The sequence below is a fragment of the Berghia stephanieae genome, chromosome 3 (genome assembly GCF_034508935.2).
Source record: "Berghia stephanieae isolate SIO BIC M18660-M18661 chromosome 3, UCSD_Bste_1.3, whole genome shotgun sequence".
Taxonomy (NCBI): Eukaryota; Metazoa; Mollusca; class Gastropoda; order Nudibranchia; family Aeolidiidae; genus Berghia; species Berghia stephanieae.
The window spans coordinates 17,987,076-18,013,607 of record NC_088362.1 but is presented as its reverse complement, the minus strand read 5'-3'; the positions used below and the strand labels follow the sequence as shown (position 1 = coordinate 18,013,607).

General features: G+C 35.1%; 1 protein-coding gene across 1 annotated transcript; it reads right to left on the bottom strand.

The window, feature by feature from the left end:
* Positions 1-4,266: 4,266 nt before the first annotated feature.
* Positions 4,267-24,328, bottom strand: LOC144967280 (uncharacterized). The gene is made up of 9 exons (XM_078904330.1): positions 24,015-24,328; positions 20,679-20,792; positions 19,414-19,556; positions 18,763-19,012; positions 17,709-17,831; positions 13,048-13,157; positions 12,325-12,375; positions 11,747-11,846; positions 4,267-4,396 (listed from the first exon to the last, which is right to left on the bottom strand). Exons 1-9 carry the CDS (start codon positions 24,141-24,143, stop codon positions 4,388-4,390), a joined length of 1,029 nt encoding a protein of 342 aa, XP_078760456.1. The 5' UTR covers positions 24,144-24,328; the 3' UTR covers positions 4,267-4,387.
* Positions 24,329-26,532: the final 2,204 nt, after the last annotated feature.

Genomic DNA, 26,532 nt, shown 5'->3' with positions numbered 1-26,532 from the left:
AAATGAAATGGATTAGTTTTTAAAATGTGAAATTAATCCTCATGGCAAAATAATATGAGTGAAGATCCAATATACAAATATTTAATGTTAAGTACTAAACATATAACATCAACAGTAACCATGAAAACAGAACTAAAACAAAACAAAAACTCTTAATTAATATTTATGATAGAAGATACATGCATATATTCAATGATCTAAATTTTTTTTCTCAGTTGGAGGAATTATTTAATACAGTAGCTTTGATAGAATGTTTCTTTTAAATGCAGGAAATGCTTCAGACCCAACCCTTACTCTTGGTAATAAAAAAAATAATAAATTATTACTACTTTTGATTTTGCTATTTGAAGTGTTGAGAGTCACATGGTTCATAGAGCTCGAGTTCATCACAGTTTCTGTGGCATTAAATCAATGATGACAATGCCAATTTGTCAAAAAGGAGGAAAATGTATCGGTCCATCTGTCAAACTCAAATAAAATCATGACATAAAATATCATAGTTTCGTATATTATATTACTATTTCTAGTGTACATCTATTCTTAATAGTAGAGATATAATTTACCGTATGTGAATCGTCATTTACTTAAAAACGATTTTTCTACTTCTATTATTCAAGAGATTTAGAATTAACTTTTTCTCAAAAGGCCTGGAAGTATTTGTTTTTATCTGTGTTATCTTTGTTACTGTGGCCCAAGGGTTATGGATCTTACAAATAATACTCAATTATCTTTGATAAATATAAATTGCAAAACATTGTAAATACAAAGTTAAAAAAAAAGTAAACTAAATTGAGCAGCTATTGTAATTGTAACAGATTAATATCATCTTTCTATAACCAGATGATGTTAATAAAGTTAATATGAATATTGATAGAAGAATGGTTGAGAAAGATATATGGATAAGAGAAAGATAAAGAGAAACAGAAAAAGAGAGAGAGGGGGACAAAGAAAGAGTGAAAGAGTGAAAGAGAGAGAGAGAGAGAGAGAGAGAGAGAGAGAGAGAGAGAGAGAGAGAGAGAGAGTTTAATTGATGGTTTGTTTTTTTTTTATAATTAGGGGGAAGTTCTAATAATTATCTTTTTAAACAGACCTATAACTATACCACCACATACCTACTTACAAATAAAATCTAGACTCATTTACCTCCTCCCCCAACCCCTTCCTTTTCGACCATCAATTGCCTTGTCTCACATTTGACATCTGGCACAAGTTTTTCTAGACTGATAAAATATAAATGGGAGTGTCAGATACATTCATGCAACTGAGCGAGGGTGTCAAATTATGACACAAGACACGATGGTGATTTTTTCACGAATCCACCTCTTGACTCGAGCTTTTATAAGAGGAAAATGTTTGACAAGGCAAAATCAGCAGAAAATTTCTGAGAAAATCCCAAGATCCCGGAATTCCATGGGAGATTATCATCACTGATTAAATGGACAGTAACAATTCTAAGCTACATTTTACATAATACACCTTCACCTGATCTAACAAAATGGGTTACCTAATCACCACTTTGTTTTTCTTTTTAAGGGTTTTACGTCACTTGCAACACATTAAGGCCATATCAGTGCCAGTAAAAAGGAATAAAATAGGATAGTAAAACATTCTAGAATTACAATTAAAGCACCCAATAAAAAGGAAGACAGATGGGAATTGGTTCAAATTGGAAACACATGTAGAATCCAAAAGCACACAATCAAAGTACTTATTAGTTTGAGATCACCTAAAAGTCTCATCCATTCACAACCATAGGTACACACTAAGAGGAATACACTCAAATGTTTACAAATCATATATAATACGTAAACAAAACATAAAACTACATAACAGAGAGATGAATTACAAGGAAAAAAATATCATCTCCCAAAACTAACTATACATTTGACTTGTTTCCCTTTCAGTGACTCTCGTTTTGTTTTGTTTTTAAGGGTTTTACGGCGCTTGCAACACATTTAGGTTATATCAGCGCCAGTAAAAAGGAAGAAAATGGGATAGTAAAAAGTTCTAGAATTACAATTGAAGCATCCAAGAGAAAGTAAGACATAGGGGAACTGGGAACAAATAGGGATCAGATGTAGATTCCAAGAGCATACCACCAATGTACTTAGTTTGAGATCACCTACAAGTCTCATCCGGACACAAGAACAAAATCCAACAAAGAGGAACACACTCAAATGCTTACATTATACATTAAAAAATAACAAATATACTAATACATAACAGAGAGATGATTTACAAGGAAAAAAAATATCATCTCCCAAAACAATAACTATGCATTTGACTGTTTCCCTCCCAGCCAGGACTCCGACCAGGGCCAGGAAAAAAACCAAGAATCTCATTCCAAGGCAAAGACAGAAACCATGTTGGATATCAGATACAGGGGGATAGAAGACACATAAAGTACCTCCCTGCCCGTATGGGAGGTCAGGAATCCCACACAAAATCACGTGTAAATCAAGTGTTCTAGCAATTGGGCCTTCAAGATAACCCTGGATAGCCATTAAATTTGCCCTCTAATCAAGATGACATATAACGTTTTTGTTTGGTATTTTTACAATTTTCAGGTGAGGGAATAATAAATATATTATAATCCTTCCACTTTGAAAAACATTAGAATTTAACAGTGCATATAACTTACTGAAGGAAAATTACTTACAATTGTGATAAATCAACGCATTAAATGATAACAATTGATTTCTTGTGCTTATCGTTCATATAAAAGGACTGCTTCAATTTACAAATTTTGGTATGAAATATTAATATTTAGGAATTTTATGGTACATATAATAATAATAATAATAATAATAATAATAATAATAATAATAATAATAATAATAATAATAATAATAATAATAATAATCATAAGTAAAGTTTGTTTTTCATGTTTTAAAAAGTTCTATGTAAAAAATCTGTTGTTTTCTCTTTTGGGGTGAAACCAAAAATCACTTTGTGGTACCTAATAATAATAATAATAATAATAATAATAGAGGTCATTTGTAAAGCGTATTTTCAAAATTACAGTGGTTTTTTAAAAAATGCATTTCTTGTGTCACAACCCCCCCCCCCCCTTTCCACACACACACACACACACACACACACAAACGCAGCTCACAAAAATGGAGATGGGATAGAAAAGATAGCAAAGCTGTGGTTTAGATTTGTAATTACAAACACGAGACATAGTTATAAATGGCAATAAAAATAAAACAATTTTTAAGTTTAATGAAAAAAAACTGTTCTACAAGGTTTCTTAGATTTTTTCTTATTTTAGGTTATCATTCCATTTTTATTTTTTTTTTGGAAATGGTGGAGTTGAGGATTTTATTAAGTCGAATTTCCAAACTTTTGTGATAAAAAAGGATCAAAATAACATTTATGTGACAATTATTACTGATATAGCTTATGCACTTCAACACAACTATCAAAAAATTATAACAGGTAAATAGTTTATAATAAATAACATTTCATTCTCTTAAAAAAAAACATATTGTGTATTTGTATGTCAATAAATGCAATACTATTTCAGCATTTAGAATAAATGTGTGCTGATTTGGCAAAACCTGTCGGATGTCGCATGAACTAGTTTTGAGATAAGAGCGAATAAAGGTGAAATATCATTATCTGCATGATTTTCGTTTTTTTTTCTCGCTTCATCGTTTTTATCATCCATCCAACTACATTCTCACAATAAGATTTTACAATGTGAAGCTTATAGATAATTAAATTAATTTTTTTTTTCTGAGTTCTAAAATTGATGTGAAATATGCATGCATATTGTTAAAAGCGATTTTCTCTGTTTATATTTATATCCCTCTTCCTTAAAATACCAATAACTTCGACCCTAGATACGACAGTTACAAAATTCAAACTGCATTTTGTCCAGAAATGATGCGTCTATTGAAATACATATTAATATAGGATTCAAATTTTTCTGACATCCAACGGGTTTCGCCAAATTAGCACACAAACGTACATCATTGCTTTAGATTTTTAAAGAGAGAAAATAAAAAGGGGGAGGCCTTCCAAAAGCTCCTACATCCCCAGTATTCTTGTTCTAGTAGGGGGTTTGGGAGGGGGGCAACTTTTTTTATAATGTTCTAGTAGGGGGTTTGGGAGGGGGGAGACTTTAAAAAAAAAAAAAAAAGTTTCCCCCCTCCCAAACCCCCTACTAGAACATTATACAAAACAAGAATACTGGGGATGTAGGAGCTTTTGGAAGGTATCCCTAAAAAGGTCTATACAATGGTGGTTAAATATATTACAAAAAAAAAAATAAAATAAAGAATAAAAATTTAACTTTAACAGCTAAAATATTACTCTTATTTAAAAAGTTTTGATCTGTCTTATTTTTCTTGGATCATGATGACCTACAGATTGAAACTTTTCATCGGATCTGAAAAATAAAGACACAACAGAAATCAATGCACCAATGTAACATTTACTAACTGGAACGGAGATTTCAATTGTTGCATATGGTCAGCTGAGGATGGTGTCACTACTGGTCTTCTAGAGAAATAAAAAGACTAGCATCCTATCCAAAGGGTAGCAAGCAATTGCTATTATCCATTTCAGGCTATAGAAACTGGGATAAACTCCGGCCCCATGGGCCTAATGGCACTGAATGCCTACTTATTTTTATTTGAGATATTTTTTAAAAAGCTGAAAAATGATAAGTTCCAAAATCCATATGAAGGACTTCAAAGTACACTTAAGAACACATTGGAATGTAAAAAAAAAAGGGATTAATCCAGTCTTAAATACATAATTTCACCAACAACAAGACAAACAACCCCCCCACCCCCCCAAAAAAAAAAAACCACAACCAAACACAAAATGTAAGTGTGGCTTAGACGACAGAATGAGGATAAGGTTAATTTAAACGGCAATGTAAGCTGGTGTAGGTGGGTGGGTGGGCGAGGATTAGGGGGAATGAATGAGATACTTGATACATACTATGATAATAATACTGTCATTCATCTTGGATGGGTACAGGGTGGGTAGGTGGGCAAATATGTGTGTGTGTATGTGTGTGTGTTAGTATGTGTGTGTGTGTGGTTGTGTGCGGTATGTGTGAAGGCTGGGGTTGAAAGTGAGGACAATGACTACAGTGTTGAATTGGAGGGATGGGGCGGGATGGGAGAAAGGAAGGGTGTTAGATAGTAGGTGAGAATTGCATTAGGTATTTATTTGTAATATAGCAGCAGCAGCAGCAGCATCAACTTTTTCTATACATTGTTTAATTTCTTCTTCAATCTTTATTACTTTATAATTGCCATGGATTTTACATTTGTTGATTTCGCTAAAGACTTTCCAAATGAGTTGCTAATGTTTTGGTTGAAGAGGGGTTCGACAGTTTGGCAGCCCTTCTTTGTGCCACGGACAGCGATATTGGTGAATTAGATATTAAAAAAGGACACAAAGCCATTCTCAAGATGGCAGTCAAAAACCTGCAATGTCTTCACGGCAAGGGACCTATGTGTGCGTCATCGAATGATGATGGAGGCCTATCTAGCCTCCTTGGTGCTGTAAGAATCAAACCTTCTGAAGAGTCGAGTGTCTCAGGTAGGAGTACCTACTTTAAAATTGTTGATTTTATTTCTCCCTCGCTGGTTACCGACGAGGAAGTTAACATCACAGAGAGTGTTAGCCTTCGCATAAACGCGAAAGTGAAACTAGACAAGGTTTCGCCAGCCATGTGGATAGCAGCAAATGCAAGGATTTTGGCTAAGTTGATAGGATTATCGCCAAATTTTGATGTACATCAATACATCAAATACACAGAGATGGTGGGTGAACTTGCCATGAGATACACATGGCAGTCAGTTCTCATCTTCGACGACGAATATCGTCAGCGACAGTCAGTGGACAACTTCATATGGGGGACAGACGCCCCTCACCTGGCGACAGTAGTGCTTCGTGATCGCACTCCTCAAACAACAAAAAAACAATGGGAATCGTCTCGTGGACCCAATACCATTCAGTTCAGCAACAAGGAGGTCTGTCGACAATTCAACAGAGGTGCCTGTACATATGGCACAACATGCCGATTTAACCACGTGTGTAGCTTGTGTGGCAGTCGAGAGCATGGAGGCAGAGATCACCATGTGGGTGTTAATTCAGCATAGGATACACAGCAGCAGACAAATACAGTAAAATTACTTTAAACCGAAAGAAGCTAAACCGAAAAATACCTTAAACCGCAAAGAATTTAATAAATTGTACTAGTTTCTTCATTATCTTTGTACTAATTCTTACGATGAACCGAAATACTTCTAAGCAGGACTTTCTTTAAACCGAAACAACTTGAGAGCACCTTCCCTTTTTCTCTCTATATTTTTCTTCAAAAATTCGGGAAAGAGGCCACACGTAATAATGCCCGGCGATATTAAACAGAGCGTAAGTATAAGATGAGGGTGATGGGTGGGGTGGAGGCAAACACTTCAATCACTGCACTTGGGCTTGGCCAACACCACAATCGCACAGACTGGGAAAGGAAGACAGCGGGTGACTGACAGGCGAAAAATGAGGAAAGCGGGGGAGTTGGGGTGTAGAATAACGCAAGCGAGATGTTCTCGCTCGTGTGTTGATGCTTTGGAACTGGACTTTCAACACGACGATAAGGAGGGGGGGGGGGGGGGGGGGTAGACAACTTACCATTGAAATGCCATTTCATTTCCACTTTGTTTAAATGTGTGTGAGGGGGGGGGGGGGGGGGGAGGGTCTATGTAATTAGGCCTTTGAACCTAATGGCTTTTCAACAAAAGAGGGATGTGTAGTAGACAGCTTAGCATTGACACGCCTTTTCATTTCCATTTCACTTCACCTCTGAGAAGTTGCGCATCATTCATTATCAATTATCGCACAAGAACTTTCGATCTTATTTTAGCTTTGCATTTTACTAAAAGTTGTTTAAAAGAAAGCACTGTGCTTACACGTTTGGGTTTAAAATCAAAATACTATGTCAAGTCGATGAAAAAAAAGTTGATCAAGACGGAGACGGCATCCCCAACTCAACACTTTCAACAATTTTGAATTGAAAACGAAAACCCCCAAAAATATTTTTAAAACACACAAATTCTTTTTTTTTTTAATTAATGGTTACGAAGACGGCATTTATTCAACAACTCCATTTAAGGGGAAACCCATGATACGATTAAATGAGCAAATTCCTTAAATAGTTACTACCCTTGAAAAACATTGCAACACGGGAACTTACTTTAAACCAAAATGTCTTTAAACCGAAATGGTTTAGAAGGTCCCCAAAATTTCGGTTTAAAGTAATTCTACTGTAGTAGTGAGGAAAGCCCATTAGCGTTAAGCCCCTTTCCTCCTATCAATCCCCACCAATGTGAATTTTTAGGTAATAAAGCATCCATTAGTAGTAAATTAAATTCCTGGAGGAAAATGTTAGAGTGTGATAAAGATAAAGATTTCATTTTAGACGGAGTAGAGCATGGATTTCGAATTATTGAAAAAGATAGTCAACTAAAAAATGTGATAGAAAATAACCATTATTCTTCCTTTCGTTTTAAAACATTAGTGGAGAAAGAATTAAAGAATCAAATAGCTCAAGGTCATTATGTTGTAGCATCTAAACAGCCAACAGTTACTAGTGCTCTTGCTGCAATCCCGAAAGAGGATGGAAATATTCGACTAATTCATGACGGCAGTAGACCAGTAGGAGAAGCTATGAATGATTATTCTCTACCAGAAAGCACCAAATTTCAAACCGTTCGTGATGCATGCAAATTAGCCAAACCATTTTTCTACTGTGCAAAAATCGACCTCCAAGCAGCTTATAGATCAGTGCCTATCCATCCAGAAAATTACGTAGCCACTGGTATTCATTGGACGTTTGAGGGTGACAGTCACCCCACCTTCCTATTTGATTCTAGGTTACCATTTGGTAGCAATAAAGGTCCAGGACATTTTCACCGCTTATCGCAAGCTATTAAACGAATCATGAATCGTAAAGGATGCAATGGGGTTGTAGCTTATTTAGATGATTTCTTTATCACTACCCCAACGTATGAGGAATGTAAATATTGGATGCTTACACTTATGCAGCTACTTCGTGAACTTGGATTTTATATTAGTTATAATAAAGTTGTGGGACCGACCCAAAACATTCAGTTTCTTGGATTAACAATCAATACTTCTAACAGCACTGTCGAATTAGGCGAGGAAAAAATAATTCGTTTAAAGCAGCAGCTCAATGCATTCAAAAAGAAAAAACGTGCCAGCAAACAGCAGCTACAGAGTCTCGCAGGCTCATTGAACTACGCATGCCAGGCAATTCGTGGAGGGAGATTTTTCCTACGTCGTGTCCTGGACATAATTAAGCCTCTAAAGCAGCAGCAGCATAAAATAATTTTGTCATATTCATTTCATCTTGAATTACAATGGTGGATTTCATTTTTAAGTGTGTTTAATGGGATAGTATATTATAATGAATCAGCGCCTGAGCACGTCCATGTGGATGCAAGCAATATCGCCGCCGGTGCCTTTTGGTCTGGCTCTTGGCGCTATTTAGTATTTGATTGCGACCAGCCTGCGGCATCATCGCTTCACATTAATTACAAGGAGATTTGTGCAGTTGTTAACTCATTTGACACGTGGGCGCATTTATGGGCTGGTAAAACAGTAGTGGTGCATACAGATAGCATGGTTACAAAATGTGTCTTAAACAGAGGCTGGTGTAGAAATAGTTATATTAATTCTTTACTTAGAAAATATGCCTTCAAATGTGCACGACTCAATATAACGGTTAGAGCAATACATGTATCTGGGAGTCTGAACCAAATACCTGATACAATATCTAGATTGCATGAACATGGTAAATGTTTGTTGTTATGTAAATTACTAAGTAACTGGCATCATGGTTTAACCCCTCCTTTTGTTATCACAAATCATATGTCATGGAATGCCTTCTTTTTTCTTTTGTCTAGGTGCCTGTGCCTTAACCAATGAATTAACAAGTGAAGTTGACATGTACCGCGGACAGGCTTTTACAGCCAACACAAAGAAGACCTATCAAACACATTTACGGTCTTATATTTCTTTTTGTGAAAAAATGAGAATAGCGCCTGCACCTATTTCGCAAATAAATATTGCCAAATATGCAGCTTATTTGGCGCGGAAATTAAACCTAGTTCTGTTAAGCAATATATGAATATTATCCGTATTACCCATTTAGAATGTAATCTTCCCAATCCATGTGATGACTCATGGTATATTAAAACAACAATTAAGGGCATTGAGAAAGTTAAAGGAACTGATGTTCAGAGCAAGCCTCCGGTGACGCCTGAAATATTGTTAAAGTTAAAAAAAAACAACTTAAATTCTCTCATTTAGATGACTATGTATTCTGGGCATCATGCCTTACTATGTTTTTTGGCTTGTTAAGAAAATCCAACTTGTTTGGGACGGATGCAGGAGGTTTTGATAACAAAAAACAATTGACAAGGAATTGTGTATCTATGTCAGGGGGCTGTTCACAAATAACAATTAAAGTTGGTTGGTCAAAAAATAACCAAACGAAAGGTCGTATACAAGAAATTGCATTACATAGGTTAGCAAACCACCCACTATGTCCTGTTTCAGCGATGTACGATATGTTATGCATGACTGCACCTGCAATGCCAGACTCCCAGGCGTTCCCTATGACTGGGTCTTTGTTTAACAAAAAATTGCGCTCTCTTTCCGCAGCATGTGGTTGTAACACTATATCCAGCCACAGTTTTCGTCGATGGTGGGGCTACTTGGGCCCTGTCTTCTGGCATACCAGGTGAAATAGTTAAGGCGATGGGAGACTGGCAGAGCACGTGTTATTTATTATACCTCGACCAAATTCCCCAATATGTCATTAACCATTACCGAAATAAGATGGGAGAATGTCAACCCCCCACATCACTGTAACTCAACACAAACCAATGTTAATGTGAACACAAGGTCGTTTGGGCAGGACGGTCTTTCAGACCTTTCCTTTGGGATTATGTGATATGAGTGTATGTATCGTTTTTCATTATTTTGTGAAATATCGTAATAAAATGATACCACTCCTTAAGGTTTCTGCCCAAACTTACAACTATTGTTCACGTTTTTTAATATCATTATATTTATATTGGTTGAAAGATGCGAGAATGGGAGTTTAAGTGTGGCTTAGACGACAGAATGAGGATAAGGTTAATTTAAACGGCAATGTAAGCTGGTGTAGGTGGGTGGGTGGGCGAGGATTAGGGGGAATGAATGAGATACTTGATACATACTATGATAATAATACTGTCATTCATCTTGGATGGGTACAGGGTGGGTAGGTGGGCAAATATGTGTGTGTGTATGTGTGTGTGTGTGTGCGTATGTGTGTGTCGGTATGTGTGAAGGCTGGGGGTTGAAAGTGAGGACAATGACTACAGTGTTGAATTGGAGGGATGGGGCGGGATGGGAGAAAGGAAGGGTGTTAGATAGTAGGTGAGAATTGCATTAGGTATCATTTGTAATATAGCAGCAGCAGCATCAACTTTTTCTATACATTGTTTAATTTCTTCTTCAATCTTTATTACTTTATAATTGCCCCACCGCCAACCCCTGTCTCCGACCTATATTGTCTGCTGCGCAAAAAATCTATTGATATTTATAATAATTTTCCGTTATTTTTATTAAATTTAAATGTTCATATATTACACCTGACGTAATTGCTTTAATTGTATTCATACCATAAGGAGATCTTGTTGTATATGTGATGGAAATCGTATTGTATAATGTTATGTTGTTTATACAAGTAGTATTATGTGTTGTTTATATAATCAACTCCTTGTTTTTTTTAATATGACTATGATTACTATGTTAAATGTCTCTATATGATGTTTGTGGGATTATGTGATATGAGTGTATGTATCGTTTTTCATTATTTTGTGAAATATCGTAATAAAATGATACCACTCCTTAAGGTTTCTGCCCAAACTTACAACTATTGTTCACGTTTTTTAATATCATTATATTTATATTGGTTGAAAGATGCGAGAATGGGAGTTTAAACAAACATAATCCTGCTAACTGATATACACATCATATATAATGTTTTATACTACTTGAGTTACAGGAAGTTAGTTTGAAAAAATGGAGGTTGAAGTTTGGATTTGACTAAAGAGAGTTTTAAAAATATAAAATTGTAGCTGAGATAGGGAATTTAGATAATTAGATGAAAATGATCGGTGAGTGAACCCAGGTGATTATTATTGTTATCTGATTGTTTTTTTAAAAAATGTGATTTATTACTTTTACTACTGGGGTTTTTCTTTAAACTTATTTAAACAAAAAAAAATAGAGACTTGGAGAAGGACCCTCGAGTATGATATGAAGACCCAATAGTCGATATGGGGTCAGATGTCAAAGATGGCAGCAAACTGCGATGGTTGGAGATCTACTGTGTCGGCTTTATGTGCAGCTGAAGCACCAAGAGGATAAGTAATGGACGCCTATTAATTGGAATGATTTCGGAGCTTTATCAAGCTTTTTATGCAATTTTGAGATGTTTCAAGATGCACTCTATACACACTATCAAGAATTGTTTTGTTTTTTTGCTTCAGGATATGCAACATCAACAGTAGTACTCAGTTTGACTGAGTCAGTTGGTTTATATACTGGAGAAGAAGAAGGAAGATAATATTAATATTAATAAAGTCCTTGAACCATAATTTTTGGCTTGATCAAGCCTATTTGGTAGGACAAGAAATCTACTCACAATCTTAACAGCAGATCTTTTGAGTTTCACAGGAGTCATATTCTCATAAACAACTTTTTCACTTTTTCCTTTGTCTGGTATCGGTGTTCCCCCTGGACTCCTTGAATACAAAAAGAGATATATTGATTTATGAATAAGACACAATCACAAATATAAAAAAAAGTGTGCAGCATCAGAACATGGAACAATAAAACAATTAAAGAATGACAGACAACATCATTCGTGAAGGGAAAAAAATATATTATATTATGTGTCCTCCAAAATTGTGATAACTTTCAGTTTTCTTGTGTAAATATAGCAGCAATTTTGGTATCTGTTCCAAGCTATATTCCAATTTCACATCCCACAATAATACTTGATATCTACACTTTTATTTTAATACTAAAGCACTATCAAGCAGGTGTGACCCTCTGCATTGCTTACATCAAATGGAAATCAGCATTTTGTACCATTTAGGAGAGAGGGAAATTAAAAAAAACAAAACAAAACAAACAAACCAGTTTTATAAGGAAGACATTATGGTATGAATGCCATATCACATTTTAAGAATGCATGGCCTTTATTTAAGAGTCACATACCTTCTCATGGAGGTCTTCTTCAAAAGTCGTTTTATATCAACATTTTCATCGCTGTAAGTGAATAGAAAATATTGAAATTTGAATTATCATTTGAAATTTTGAACAATGAAATATACAAAAAGGTTGCTATCGAAGGTCGGAATAAGTTCTAAAACCTAATGGCATGGTGGTGAGTGGTAAATATCTATTGTCAGTCACTTCCAGCAGCATAGTATTCACCTTGATCTGCATGTTTGTTTGCTTTAAAAAAAAAAAGAAAAAGACTGGTCCAATATCTATTGGTTTTCTTTTCTTGTTGTGTAATTGGCACATTTCATCTTTAGTTGTTTATCTAGCGCTCATAAACTATATTCATTCTTAAGGAAACTGGAAACTTATATTTATGTAGGTATTTATCTATTCCTTTATACAAGCTTGTGTATTTTTTAATATTTGTTATGTATTTGTTTATATCGATTTATCTGTTGATGTTTTTTACCTATTCATTTCTTCAGCTATTTACTGGGAACTTCAAAAATAACATGTTATATTAAAATCACGTCCACAATTGAAGTTCACAATTCACCACCCTACTACCAGAAAATAAAAATAAAAAAAAACAAAACAAACAACCCCCCCCCCCCCAAAAAAAAATCTTATGTAAGATAAAATACAAAATACAGTTCATCACCGATATAACAATAAATAGCAAACATGGAGGAGATAAAGCTAAGAAAGGCTTACTGATTTCTGGATAGGTTAAGAGGACTGGATACCGGTGATGACGATAACGACAAACCTCTTTTTTTTAGGGACACCTTTTGCAAATCTTCTAAGGTTACCAAAGGCTGATTCTGTGAAAAATAAATAATAGTTAAAAAAGAAATGCTATGCTCTCACACGTGCGGCTATGTGGTCGCTTTCGGATTGGAAGGTCCTGAGTTTGAGCCTCGCTCGGTGCATACCTGAGTCCTTGGAGAAGGCTCTTTACTCATATTCTCTCAGGTGTAAAATGAGTACCTGGCCATTAACAGCATTGTCTCTGTTTTGAAAAAATGTAATATCGCCTAACAGGCGTCATGTCTCATTCTACATGTTATGTGATGCTGTTGATTAGGGACCCATTGTAAAGCGCTTTTAGCACATTTAGTGGTTATTGGTTATTGCACTTTATAAAAAGCTCAAGTTATTTTTCTTTTTTTCTTTCTCATAATAAATGATCAATCTTATGTTTCCATAATTCTTTATTACATGAAATGAATGAATGTTCATAATCACTTGCACTTATTCTATATGAATTGTTATTTGAAACAACGAGCATTAACACTGGTGAGACAGCAAGGCAAATGACATGGTGGTAATTCACTTTTGATGAGAAAAGCGTAAGAGTTCATATTCTGGTGGAGTTGGAATTTTTCCATGACTTTTGAATTTTAAAGGTCTGCTCTATTGCCGACCAACTTTAAAATCAAGGTGCTGCCTTTGAAACATCATATTTGTGTGAAACAGGGCTTTACTTTTGTTTAAAAAGATAAAAAACAAAAACAAATAATCAATAATAATCAGTCAAATAGCAATTATCTCTCCAAAAGACATAACAATTAATCTTTTTGCTCTGTATTTATGACAGCCAAATGTAATTTCCATCAGACAATTATTATTATTCACTTATTTCTTTGTATTTCTAGTTACACTTTATTAAACAAGAATTAAAATTTGATCAGTAAAATATAACTTTCACCATCTACTTACCAAGTTTCTAGCTTGACCCTCAATGTGCCTGTAAATCGCAGGTGTTGGACATTGTATTTTATTATAACATATGTGACCCTCCGTGTCAAAGCGGTATTATGTCGGGATCCACTCGGTTAGGGAAATTGAATTCTTTGCCACAAATATAATAATAATAATACTTTATTGCATCCCAAAAAGGAAATTTTTTGTACAGACGTGTTATAATTTACACAATAAGATAAAAATACAATGGAAATAGGGTTATATATAAAAAAAAAGGAGCAGCTCTATAACCAGAGCTGCGCTTTATAATATGAATAATATCAACACTGTAAAATAGTTAAAACTGTCACTATAAATTGAAAATTGAAAAGATTGCAAAACAAATAAATTAATATTAATATATTAAAAAAAAAGTAAAAATGAGAAATAATTATATAAAATGATTATTGCTTGTTGTTATAAAGCCTAATACTGGACGGCAGAAAAGATTTTCGGTGTCTCTCTGTTTTCGTTGAAATAGAGAAAGGGCGACCACTTCTTTCTGACATAATAATTGATGGTCTTAGTGGATGATACTGGTCATTTAATATTTTAGTTATTTTATTTATACAAAATTTCTCGTATAAAAGATCTACATCGTCAACATCATTTATATAGCGTTTAATGGATTTTTTTAATATTTGAATTTATTTTGTTCCTTTCCACTGCTAAGCAATTGCCTCCCCAAGCTGTTATACAAAATGACAAAACACTTTCGATTACTGCTCTATAAAATAATGTGCAGAGGGTTTTATCTATTCTAAACTGAGAGAGTTTTGATAAAAAATATGTACGTCTGCACATCTTATGCCTAATTATTTTCAAGTGTTCATCCCACTTGAGCCTGTCATCAATCGTTACACCAAGGTATTTGTAGTGAGGAACTCGCTGGTCGAATTGGTCCTTTAATTTTAACGGTTCTATCGGTTCCTTCACTCTCCTAAAGTCAATCACTAGCTCCTTTGTCTTGCTTATGTTAAGCTCTAGGTGGTGGGCATCACACCAAGACACAAATCTATCAATTTCTTGCCTATAAGCCACTTCGTTGCCATTTGTTATGAGGCCTTGAAGAGCGGTGTCATCTGCAAACTTTATTAAAGGTACACTCAGGTTTTGACTTCTACAGTCATTCGTGTATATTGTGAATAATACAGGAGACAATACACAACCTTGAGGAGCACCAGTATTTGTAGTTATACAGGAAGATTTGTTTTGTCCTAATTGAACATATTGTGCTCTCTCCGTAAGAAATTCGAGCACCCAAGCAATTATATACTTGTTTAAATTCAGACTAGTCAATTTTTGAACAACCAACTGAGGTTGCATTGTATTGAACGCTGAAGAAAAATCTGCAAAAAGCAATCTGCAATAGCTCCTAGCGTGATCTAGATGCCTGTAGATGTTGTTTGTAAACAGCAAAATGGCATCCTCTACGCCACGTCCTGGTTTGTAAGCAAACTGATGACTATCACTCAATGGCATAAACTAATTCCTAATTTTAACAAGAACAAGTTTTTCTAAAGATTTCATGACTATTGAAGTCAGCGCAACAGGTCTGAGATCGTTCATAGTTTCAAGTTTTTCTTTTTTTGGAACAGGAATAATTTTTGAAGTTTTCCAAATTTCAGGGATCGAAACGCATTGGAGGGACCAGTTAAAAATATGTGTATAAATGGGGGAAAGCTGATGGGCACATTCTTTTAATAGTTTTCCTTTCAATCCATCCGGCCCAGCAGCCTTCCTCTCGTTTAGTTTCGAAAATACGAATCTCGTTTCCTCTTCACTGACCTCAATAGTCATTTCATCTTCCAAAGCCCTGTCTAATTTATGTTTTTCATTTTCAATATCAAATTTGTTTGCTGTGTCGAAACGTGAATAAAATTTATTTAAAGTTTCAATTTCGATATCTTCTGATATAATCGTGGGCTTTGGATTATAGTTAACAGCAGTTTTAAGCCCCCGCCACGTGTCCCGTATATCCCCAGAAGAAAAGCATTTTTCAATTTTATTTTTGTACTTGTCTCTACAACTAGATATTACCCTCTTTATCTCTTTTTGTTTTGTTTTCAGATCTTTTTTGTTTCCACTAGTATAGAGAGTTTTCTTTTGGTTCAATAAAAGTTTTAGATCTTTTGTTATCCAAGGCTTGTTGTTAGGATAATATTTTATTTCTTTTTTACAAGACACTAGCTGTTCACAGAATTTTAAATACTCACTCACACAGTCATTTAGCTCATCCACACTATCACATGATTCGATAAAAACATTCCAGTCAGTGCATTCAAAACAACCACGCAAATCTTCACACACACTTCCGTTCCAGATCTGTACACTTTTCTTGACTGGTTTTACACGTTTAAAAACAGGGCGGTAGGTGGGGAGTAGCAAGAGCATGCAATGGTCAGATAAACCTAATGGGGCACGGGGTAAACATTTATAACTATTTTTAATATTACACAGGAATAAATCTAATGTTTTTTTGTCCCTTGTCTCGCAGTCCACGTATTGATGAAGTCCCGGGAGAGTAAAATCGTTACATTGGTTAAAATCGCCAGTGACCATCAATACGGCATCGGGTGACTTAATTTGAATGTCCTGTATTTCTTTCCTCAAAATATTTTTCGCTGTGGTGTTGTCTGATGATGGTGGAATGTAGACGTTGATGATGATGACATGAGTATATTCCCGGGGTAGATAATATGGTCGTGACGAAACAGTAATAAATTCAATATAGTCGTCACAATACATTTTCTTTATATGACAGTTATTGGGGTGGCACCATTTGTTGTTAATATATGTGCACACCCCACCCCCAGTTCGTTTATTTACATTAGTCCGATCTCCTCGAAATAGTGAATATTGTTCAATATTAAAACATGATGATGGTATGTGAGGAGATAGCCAAGTCTCTGTTAACGCTATTATGGAGGCTTGACGATAGTCACTATTAAAACGACACAGTGAAAACAGTTCATCAATTTTATTTTTCAGTGATCTTACATTACCTGTCACTACACAGGGTAAAAATGGACGAAAAGGCCGTCTGTTAAATTTTGTTTTTATTCCTCCTTTTCTCTTTCTTACTTTAATAAACGATGTGTCAATGGTGGGTGGTGGGGGTGACACGGGTTGGAGGGATCGGAGAGTCTCTGGAGTATAAGTTATCGATAGGCTTTTGGCAGCAAAATTACAGGCTAAAACACCATTTATGCTTATAAATATACTAATAAATATAAAAATCAGGAACAATATATACTTCACATCCATTTTGAATAAAAATTAGGCGTAAATTCCGGCGATTGAATGATAAATGAATAAAAATATGTGTAGAAAATAGGTAAACATTCACAACACGTCTGTTGTCGCCGGAAGCCAGCGCCTCAGCCACTTGGGTTTAATTTATGTACTTTATGCTGGAGTATAAATACTATTTCTTGCTTTACAAAAACTTCTAAGGTCCAATTTCTCATCATTCTATCTCTTAATTCACTTTTTGGGGTCTGAATCATTCCGACATAATACCGTTTTGAGACGGAGGGTCACATATGAAGAATATTTAACAGTCAGGTATGTAACTTTGATTATATTCAAGAATTAAGTATAATCTGGCAAGAGATGTAAGAATTTACCTCTTTCTTTGCTGCTAATGGGCTGCAGCCTTGAGGCAAAATTCTCTCTTCCATTTTCTTTAATTTGACATGTTTTATAGCTTCAGTAGTAATTTCAAAGGGCAAAGGATGAAAACCTGCTGACTGAATTGTAAGTGTGAAAAGAAAATTGGTCAAACAAAATCAAATCAAACCACCTGAAACAATATGAAATGAAAACATAAGAGTAAGAGTATAGGCCAGTTTTGAGGAGAATGGGTGAAACAGCATCTAAGAGACATTATCATAGTAATTTGGTGCAAAATTAATTATAAATCCTGGGCTTAATGTGAAGTCCCAACAAGAACAATATTCTAAATGCCTAATTGATCTGATACACATACAATGCAACCCCTCGATAACAACATCATCTGGACCCCAGGAAAAAATGTCATTATGGCAGAGTAATGAGAAATGAAAAGGTGGAGAGAGAGAGAGAGAGAGAGAGAGAGAGAGAGAGAGAGAGAGAGAGAGAGAGAGAGAGGAGAGAGAAGAGAGAGAGAGAGAGAGAGAGAGAGAGAGAGAGAGAGAGAGAGGGGGGGGGGGGTTAAAGTTGGGGCTCGGGGGTGCAAAATGGGTCAAGATTATCAATTTTTGGAAGTGAATGTGTTTGATCAATTTATTCATTCCTAATTTCAATTAAACCCATATTTTTGCTGAATGAACAGTTTGAAACAATTTTTAAAAAATACAATTCCAAACCCCTACCCAACGATAGTGGGTTCAAAATCGGATAATATTGTGTTCTTCTCTAAACTGTTATCTAATCACCATAAACATTTTTTGGGACTTGACCATTTTAACAATTTTAATTCTAGAGCTTTGAAATTTGGAACTAAAATAGCGGATATGATACTACAAATATCTGGCTACTTTAATTTTGTTTCTATTGAATAGTTTTGAGGTAAAACATATTTTTTCTTTATATATGGTAAAAAAAGTGAGGAAATTTTTAAAAATATTTTTTTTATGAAAGTTCAAACGAGTGTGAACTTACTATATAAAGTAAATACTATAAAAATAGCTGATTACATACTCTTCTCTTTTTCATATCTTTCCTCTTTTTCATAGCTTTGATGCAATTATTGGTTGACTGAGAGAAATTTGGAGGAGGCGGAGGTGGTGGTGGAGGCGGTGGAGGTGGAGGAATTGGTGGAGGGGGTGGAGCCCTGTGCAATGGTGTAGAGGAAATCACGTCTGGAAGTGAATTGATGAAAGGATGGTTGAAGACGTCTTGCTGTGTCTGAGTAGCCATGTCTATACCAGTTGACTCTATCTCTGTTTTTCTGTATAGAATTGTAAAAATATGAAGTAAGAAAATGAAGATGATAATGATGAACTTAACTAAAATCTTGTCAAGTAATGTCTGTAAAACATGCGGTTGCAAGTATTTAATAGCTAGTACACATGTACATAACCCAGATGGGTTAAAATGTGACAGATTTTTTCTTTATTTGTACTCATCAGAAATTTTTAATTTAGAAATCACATAATTTGGAACATGTATAAAAATGGAAAGCATGTCAAAAAAGGAAAGAAGAGAAGAAGGCACAGAACAGGATAGGAGAGGTTTTTCTATGGCCTGTGCTCTTATCAGAGCGAAGAGTTTAAGAAGTAAGCAAGTAATTAAGAATAAAACACAAACCCTCCAAAAGTTCTAATTCTTAGAGTTCTCAAATTTAACTACCTCCTGTGACATGCTTCGTGGAATGTGTAGTCTTTCATATCCACACTGCTTCCATGGGTAAAGACACAATGTGGGCAAGGACTGAAGCATCTGCTGCAAAAGTGGGAGGACGTTAATGCCACTTGCCAATCACCTGTGCGAATCTTGAGACACATAAGAAACATTAAATATAAAATCTACTGATCAAAACAAATGAAATTAAGAGATTAGGAACCTCATATTCAGAGAGAAGTGCTTTTGTTGTCAAGTATTCAGACTTGACAACTGAAAATCACCGTGTGTTTTCATTTTTCAGAATTAAGCTTGTTTTCAAAGATATTTTCATTTTTAAGAAAAAAAAATTATTCAGATTTTCATTTCATATTGAATGATATAATAGCCATTTACCAAATATCAAATATTGTCTTCTTAGTGAATGGAAAATATTACCAGAGAGCATGAGGGTATAAAGGTCATATGAGTGTAAAAAAAACAAAAACAAAACAAAACATGAGAAACACAAAATTATAATTGCTAATATTAGCAATTATAATTTTGTGTTTCTCATGTTTTGTTTTGTTTTTGTTTTTTACTAATACTAATATCACTGCTAAATTTCCTTTTTTATTCTCATATCCTTCGAAATGTTAACAAATTTGCATATTTTTGGATAAAATCCAGGACTGTAGTCATCACCTACAGAGATAATATTATAAGCACTTAAAGTGATTTAAATTTGTTGACAGCACATTTCTTTTACATGCATATCATGATTCCTAGACTTAACCTAAATCAAGTTGAACCATTTTCATGGTAATTAATTAAAACAAAAACAAGAGATGCCCCCTCCCCTCTGCATAATTTAAGCGCTTGTATACCAAAAGGTAGCTCAGGATGGTGATCCTAATAACACAAAATGCACAATGCAATTTATATAAATTACAGAATTCAAAATGTTAAATGATTGCACAATATGATAAGAATGACAGACACAGTGATTTAGTTCCATAAAAATAGCCCATTTCACCAACCTCAATATGCTTCACAATACTTACTAATTCCCTCACTAAGAAAAGGAATCAAACCCATTTTATATAACATTACCTGCTTGGCATCCATTATAATTTTGTGCTATAAGACCTACAACAGTTTAAGATCTCGATCGCTCAATCTTAACAGCCTTAAAACCAATATCTAAAATTGTCCAATGTCACACTGGTGGTAGCTTTACATTCTTTTCCAAATACAATTACACATACTATATCATAGTATACACTTTCTCTCACCATTTGAGGATCATCTTTCACAAAGATCAAAGAAAATTCGGGGTTGAATTGTCTGTGGTGGGCATGGGAGTCATTTCCTTTTCCATACAAAAATATCCTTATGGCCAATTTACCCTTTGGAATGTGAGCGTGAAGAGAGAGAGAGAAAGAGAGAGAGAGAGAGAGAGAGAGAGAGAGAGAGAGAGAGAGAGAGAGAGAGAGAGAGAGAGAGAGAGAGAGAGAGAGAGATTATTTTAATTTAAAAATTAATAAATTGAATACCAATTATTATTGAACAAAAATGAAAATATAATATAAACAATTTAAAGAAAGAATAGAATACATTCATAACAATGGACATTTCTGGCTAAAGATCCTCATCAGACAATAAAACCAATGTTAATCAATTATAATTATACAAATATGATCCAGAATATCAGAACTCTCATTTTTTTGAGATGTTAAACAAGCTGAGTCTATATAAGCTTACTTATGTATGTGCAAGGAAAACAACATTTTCTATATACGCACCTTACCGTGACCAAGGCTGCCCCAGATGGCCATATTGAGAATTGCGTTTCTATCTTTTCCAAGCCTAGTCGATTCCTTTATTTGTTTATCAAAACCAATATGTTTTTCAAGGAGTCACAGTGTTATTAGAGTAGTGTTTAGCCCCTTGAAGTTTTATTTGGCCACTTTTGAAATCAAAATTGGCTGTGAGGAACTTAGGCCATCTGGCAGCTCTGACTCTGATCAGTTTATTCAGCTCTTCTAGACAAAAACAATAAAGCAGCTGCATTTATTTCCCCTCCCATCATCTATTCTTGCATTTTTGTGTTTCTTTGCATGCATAAAAAGAAAAATTCATTATGTGCTAAAATTAAAAGCTTTGTAGGCTATTTTCACAGTACAGAACAGTGATATCTTGTTAGGCAATAATAATGTGGTAGGCTATTTTCACCGGACGATGGTGATATCATGGCAGAAAATTTTCACTGTACAGTGATAATGATAATAGTGAGGTAGGCGATCTTCACCATATGGTGATATCTTGGTAGGCGATTGTCACTGTTTAATATCTTGGTAGGCTATTTTAACAAGCTATGCTGCAGCACTTCATATTAATATTAAACTACATCCTCGGATAACTCCGAAAGCTAAATGTTGAAATTTCTTGAGACGTAATTTTTCAGAATTTTTGTGCTATTTTCACCAGACAGTGGTGATATCATGGCAGACAATTTTCACTGTACAGTGATAATGGTAATAGTGAGGTAGGCGATCTTCATCATATGGTGATATCTTGGTAGGCGATTGTCACCGTTTAATATCTTGGTAGGCTTAACAAGCTATGTTGCAGCACTTCATATTAATATCAAACTACATCTTTGGATAACTCAGAAAGCGAAATGTTGAAATTTCTTGAGACGTAATTTTTCAGAATTTTTGTGCACCCCCCCCCCCCCCCACTATAAAATTTTAGCTCAGGAATTGTTCAGGTGAAAATTCACCAAAAGGGAAAACAACAACAAACAAACAAAAAAAAAAAAAAAGGAGGAGGGGGGGGGGATGGAGGGGAGGAGAAAAAAAAAAAGACCCGAGTATACACGAGTAGAGTAGAGCAATGTAAATGAAATGTATGTATGTCGCCGTCAGAATCATCACTGACGACGTTACTAAAGACTAAAGTGTATTGTTCTTCATTGAGGGTGGGAGGGACTCAGTGGACCAGTGGACAATAATAATGGCGCTGGTTGATGGTAGGAATAGGTGGAAAATTGCTCTGGTGGTAAAGGTAAGGACTCAGCGGGTAGTAGGTAGTAGTAGCCCTAGTGATAGGAACTCAATGGACAATAGTGCTTCTGACTGGCTGATACATACGGTGATAATAGCTTCCTTTACTGTTTCACCGTACGGTGACAATGATAATAGAGAGCCTCGCCTTTGGCCTACCAACCTCCTCTGCACGTCCAACTCGCCTTGAGCATGCATTCACGTAAAATATAAAGATTTTTTTTTAAAACCTACCTCTGTTTCAAAAACTAGCATCTTTCACCTTTCTAAGAAACATTTTGATTTTTCAGAACTTTAGTTCGTTAAAAAATACCGGCCAATCTGACCCGTTGAGTCGAATGAAAACGAAATTTTGTTGTTTACACGGTTCAAAGGAAATGCCGTAAATAAGCTTTCATGGACTTCCTGTGTTGTTTTTACAGTGTCACGTGACCGTTTTGAGAAATTTGTCGTCTGCTACAAATAATTAGACCGGTAGGGGGTAGATATTTTCGTTGGAGCAGAGAAAAAGTGAGTATTATTTCTTGGACTTGTAGAGAGGCCTAGGGTCCACCAGCAGTCAAGTTTATTGAATAAAAGAAAAAAAGGCCTTTTTACTGCACTAATGCACCAAATTGCATACCTATCTATGGACACTTTGTTCCGTATCTTTTTCCCAATAAACTTTTTTAAAAACCTGGGGCCAGGGTTGCTAGTTTGGCCTCCTGGTGGCCAAATTTGAGAAATTTGGCCTTTTCCCAAGCCATTTGGCCTCCCAAAATTTGGTTTGGCCTCCTGTAACCAACTTTTTGGCTTCCTCTGACTTTCCCCGTTATATCGTTTTACTCTGGTACCGGTAAAACTTATTTTATTTGGCAATCTAAATATCTAAATGCAACACGTGCTAACGCCACAGATTGCATTTGCTAATGCTTCTATATATACGAATTTTCCTTATCCTATCTAAATTGTTTAACAAATCTAAAGAGTTTTCGCGAGGCTAAGGTGGGTTTGGTGGTATTTGGGCTCCTGCCGAGGAATCTGGCTTCTTGCTATAGCTAGTTTGGTCTCTTACTCAAAAATGATCTGGCAACCCTGCCTGGCTAGGCGGAACCTTGATAACAGAAACGGGGCCCACACGATTTCGCGAGGAATTAATCATGAAAACAATTAGGATATAATTTCAACACAACTTTTGAAATTCATCAAGGATTGTCCATTACCGAATGTTTTTTTAATAGAAAACAAATGCATCTTCAAATTCAAATCTAAACTGCTTTTGACGGTAAGCGGTAAGTTTTTATTTATTTTTCTGTCCAAACGAATGATTTGTCCTGGTTATAGAAGCTAAGTATTGGTAACACCGGCTCAGCTCTCTGGCTTGGTGAAAACAGTCATTATTTTAATCATCGTCATCATCATTCCTATAACTATAATTATAATTATTCAATTCCAACCTCAACCACCACATTTTCATTATTTGTTTCTTGTCTGGATGTGATGGATATCATTTTTAAGGTTTTAAAATAAGCTGTACACTTTCATTTGATTCACATGTGCAATATGTATGGAAAAAAACTCTACCTTCTTAAACATTTCAGACCACCATTGGAAAAACAAGTAAAAGACGGGTGGTGAACCAGGAGGGCCCCTTCCAAATCTGATGACAGAATTGTGAATTGAAAGTGGCATTATCTTAGTTCTCTCATCCATAGTCAAAATTACTTTTGAAACGCATATGGTGGGGAGGTTTTTTTAACAAGATTACTCTTTAGCCTACGATATTATAGATAGTTATATTCTAGAGTTAAAAGTAAAAGGTATGATGATGAAAAGAATAATAACAATCAACAACAATCAACAATCGAATTTTTCAACATGAGTTCATTAAAAAAGATATAGGGTATCTTTTCAACGAAAAACGAAATTAATTTGGATGGGTGATAATTAATACTCAAAGCATGAGTAGGTACTTAATATTTTGCCGCTTAATCGATATTAATCGTACTGAGAAGAGCGAGGATGATTTTAGTCTTTTGTTTCGTCTCTTACCTTCACTGCTTTATAAAATGATAAAATTGTACCAACATTCATTTCAAAACAACGGGACTAGGGCAAAGGGTAAAACAGTCCCAAGAAAAGTTGAGGTGTTGTTTGATGTCAATTGTCATTGTCAACATAATATCGCTGTCGATTAACCTTATCTCACTCTCTAGGTTACCAACATCTTTTCTTATGAAGCACTTTCACATTTTGGCAGCGGTTCTCTCTTTTACTTTTTAAACATCATACATTTACTCATATATCGTTGAAAACCTGTTAACTTCAAAAGATTTTTAAAAAATAGAATGATCGATAAATAGGGTCTTAGTTTTTGCTCAAACAAGATGCCGACAGAGGGGCTTGAGCTCGAGTCTCCGAGATGAAAGTACAATGTCGTATCCACTCAGTCATCTCGGCCCATATGTCAAGCTTATTATATAATTAGATCAACAGAGCAACAGACGACCTCGCTAAACTACAAGAATGGAAAACAATAAATCAAATGGAATTCAACGTATCAAAGTAAGATGTTTTAACCATCACAAATAAAAAAAACACCGATTACATTTGAATACCGACTTCATGGTTAAAACCGGGAACATGTATAGACAGCAAAATACCTTGGCATTGAGTTTGCTAAAAACCTTAAATGGAATGACCACATATGTCACCTGGCTTCAATGGCAAATCAAACAAGCGCTTACATCAACCGCAATATAATAAGATGCCCAATTTCAACTCAAACTCCTAACTTGCTTTTAAAACTCTTGTTAGACTAAATTTGGAGTACGGCAACACAATTTGGGACCCATATACAAATAAATACATCAAGACGCATCACAAACACATTAGATCATATCTCGAGTGCATCTGAAATAACACAACGGATTGACCCCGAACCTCTGGAAAAGAGAAGAAAAATAGATAAAATTAAAATGTTCCACGAGATCTACTACAAAAAGTCGTGCCTTAAACCTCCAAACGACATTAAAGATATCAGCACAAGAACAACGAGAAAACATGCAGCAAGAGTAACCACTCCAACATTTAAAAAAACGGACGCACTGTGGAATAGCCCACAGCTTAAAACGGTGCCAACATGCTTCACGCGGTTACTAGAGCTCACATTCGTGACTTTTAATCGATCTATTTTAAAAAAATCAGTATTGTGTGCAGTATTTTAACAAGTTTACAATGCCATGCCCTACAAACTGTCGATAATATCACAAAGTATTCACCGAGAGTGAGGATCACCAATCGCATAAGTTTAAAGTTGAGAATTCATTTTCATCATTTAGATACTGTATTTTTCTCAAAAAAATTATAAAGAAAGAAAAGACCCTTTTTAATGTCATTTTGAAAAAAAAATTATATTTACGAAAAAAAAAGAGCTTAAATGAATTCCCTCTCCAGGGCAAATGGCAATGAAAAAAAAAAATGAAGTTTCCATTCGATTTACAATAACAAATTATGACATAGGCGTTTCGGGTTTCTATTTTGCCAACACAACATGATGTATAAGACTCTAAAGAGAAGTGAACCGACCAATGATGTAAGAAAGCGTTAATTGAAATAAAATACACGATAAAATAAAAGGCTACTACGTTTTCATCATCGAGGCAGATTCATCCTGGGATACCAGAATAGAAGTTTAGATTCATTCTGGAATACCAGAATAGAATTTTGCATTTTGAGTGGAGGAAAGAACAGTTTGAGAAGGAAGCTGTAACTGCCCTTTTTTATTTGTTTTTGTTTTGGAGTGAATAGACATCTTGAGTCAAGGCGACGTGCACTTATTTGTATGTCTGATAACCCATTTGCTAATGGGCTAATGTTGCAATGAAAATCTCAAAAAATGACACAAAATATTGTCCATTAGAACAATATAAAACTAGGCCCATAAGAGGGTTCGGATGTCAGACCTGCATATATGTACACGTTGAGTCAAGGCCTTGCTGGAGTCCAATATTAGGAAGTACGTGATTATCGATCGATGGAGAATTGAATTTTAAAAAAGTATCGTCGATATTGCTTAGTATCAGTTAGTGCTCGTTTCTTT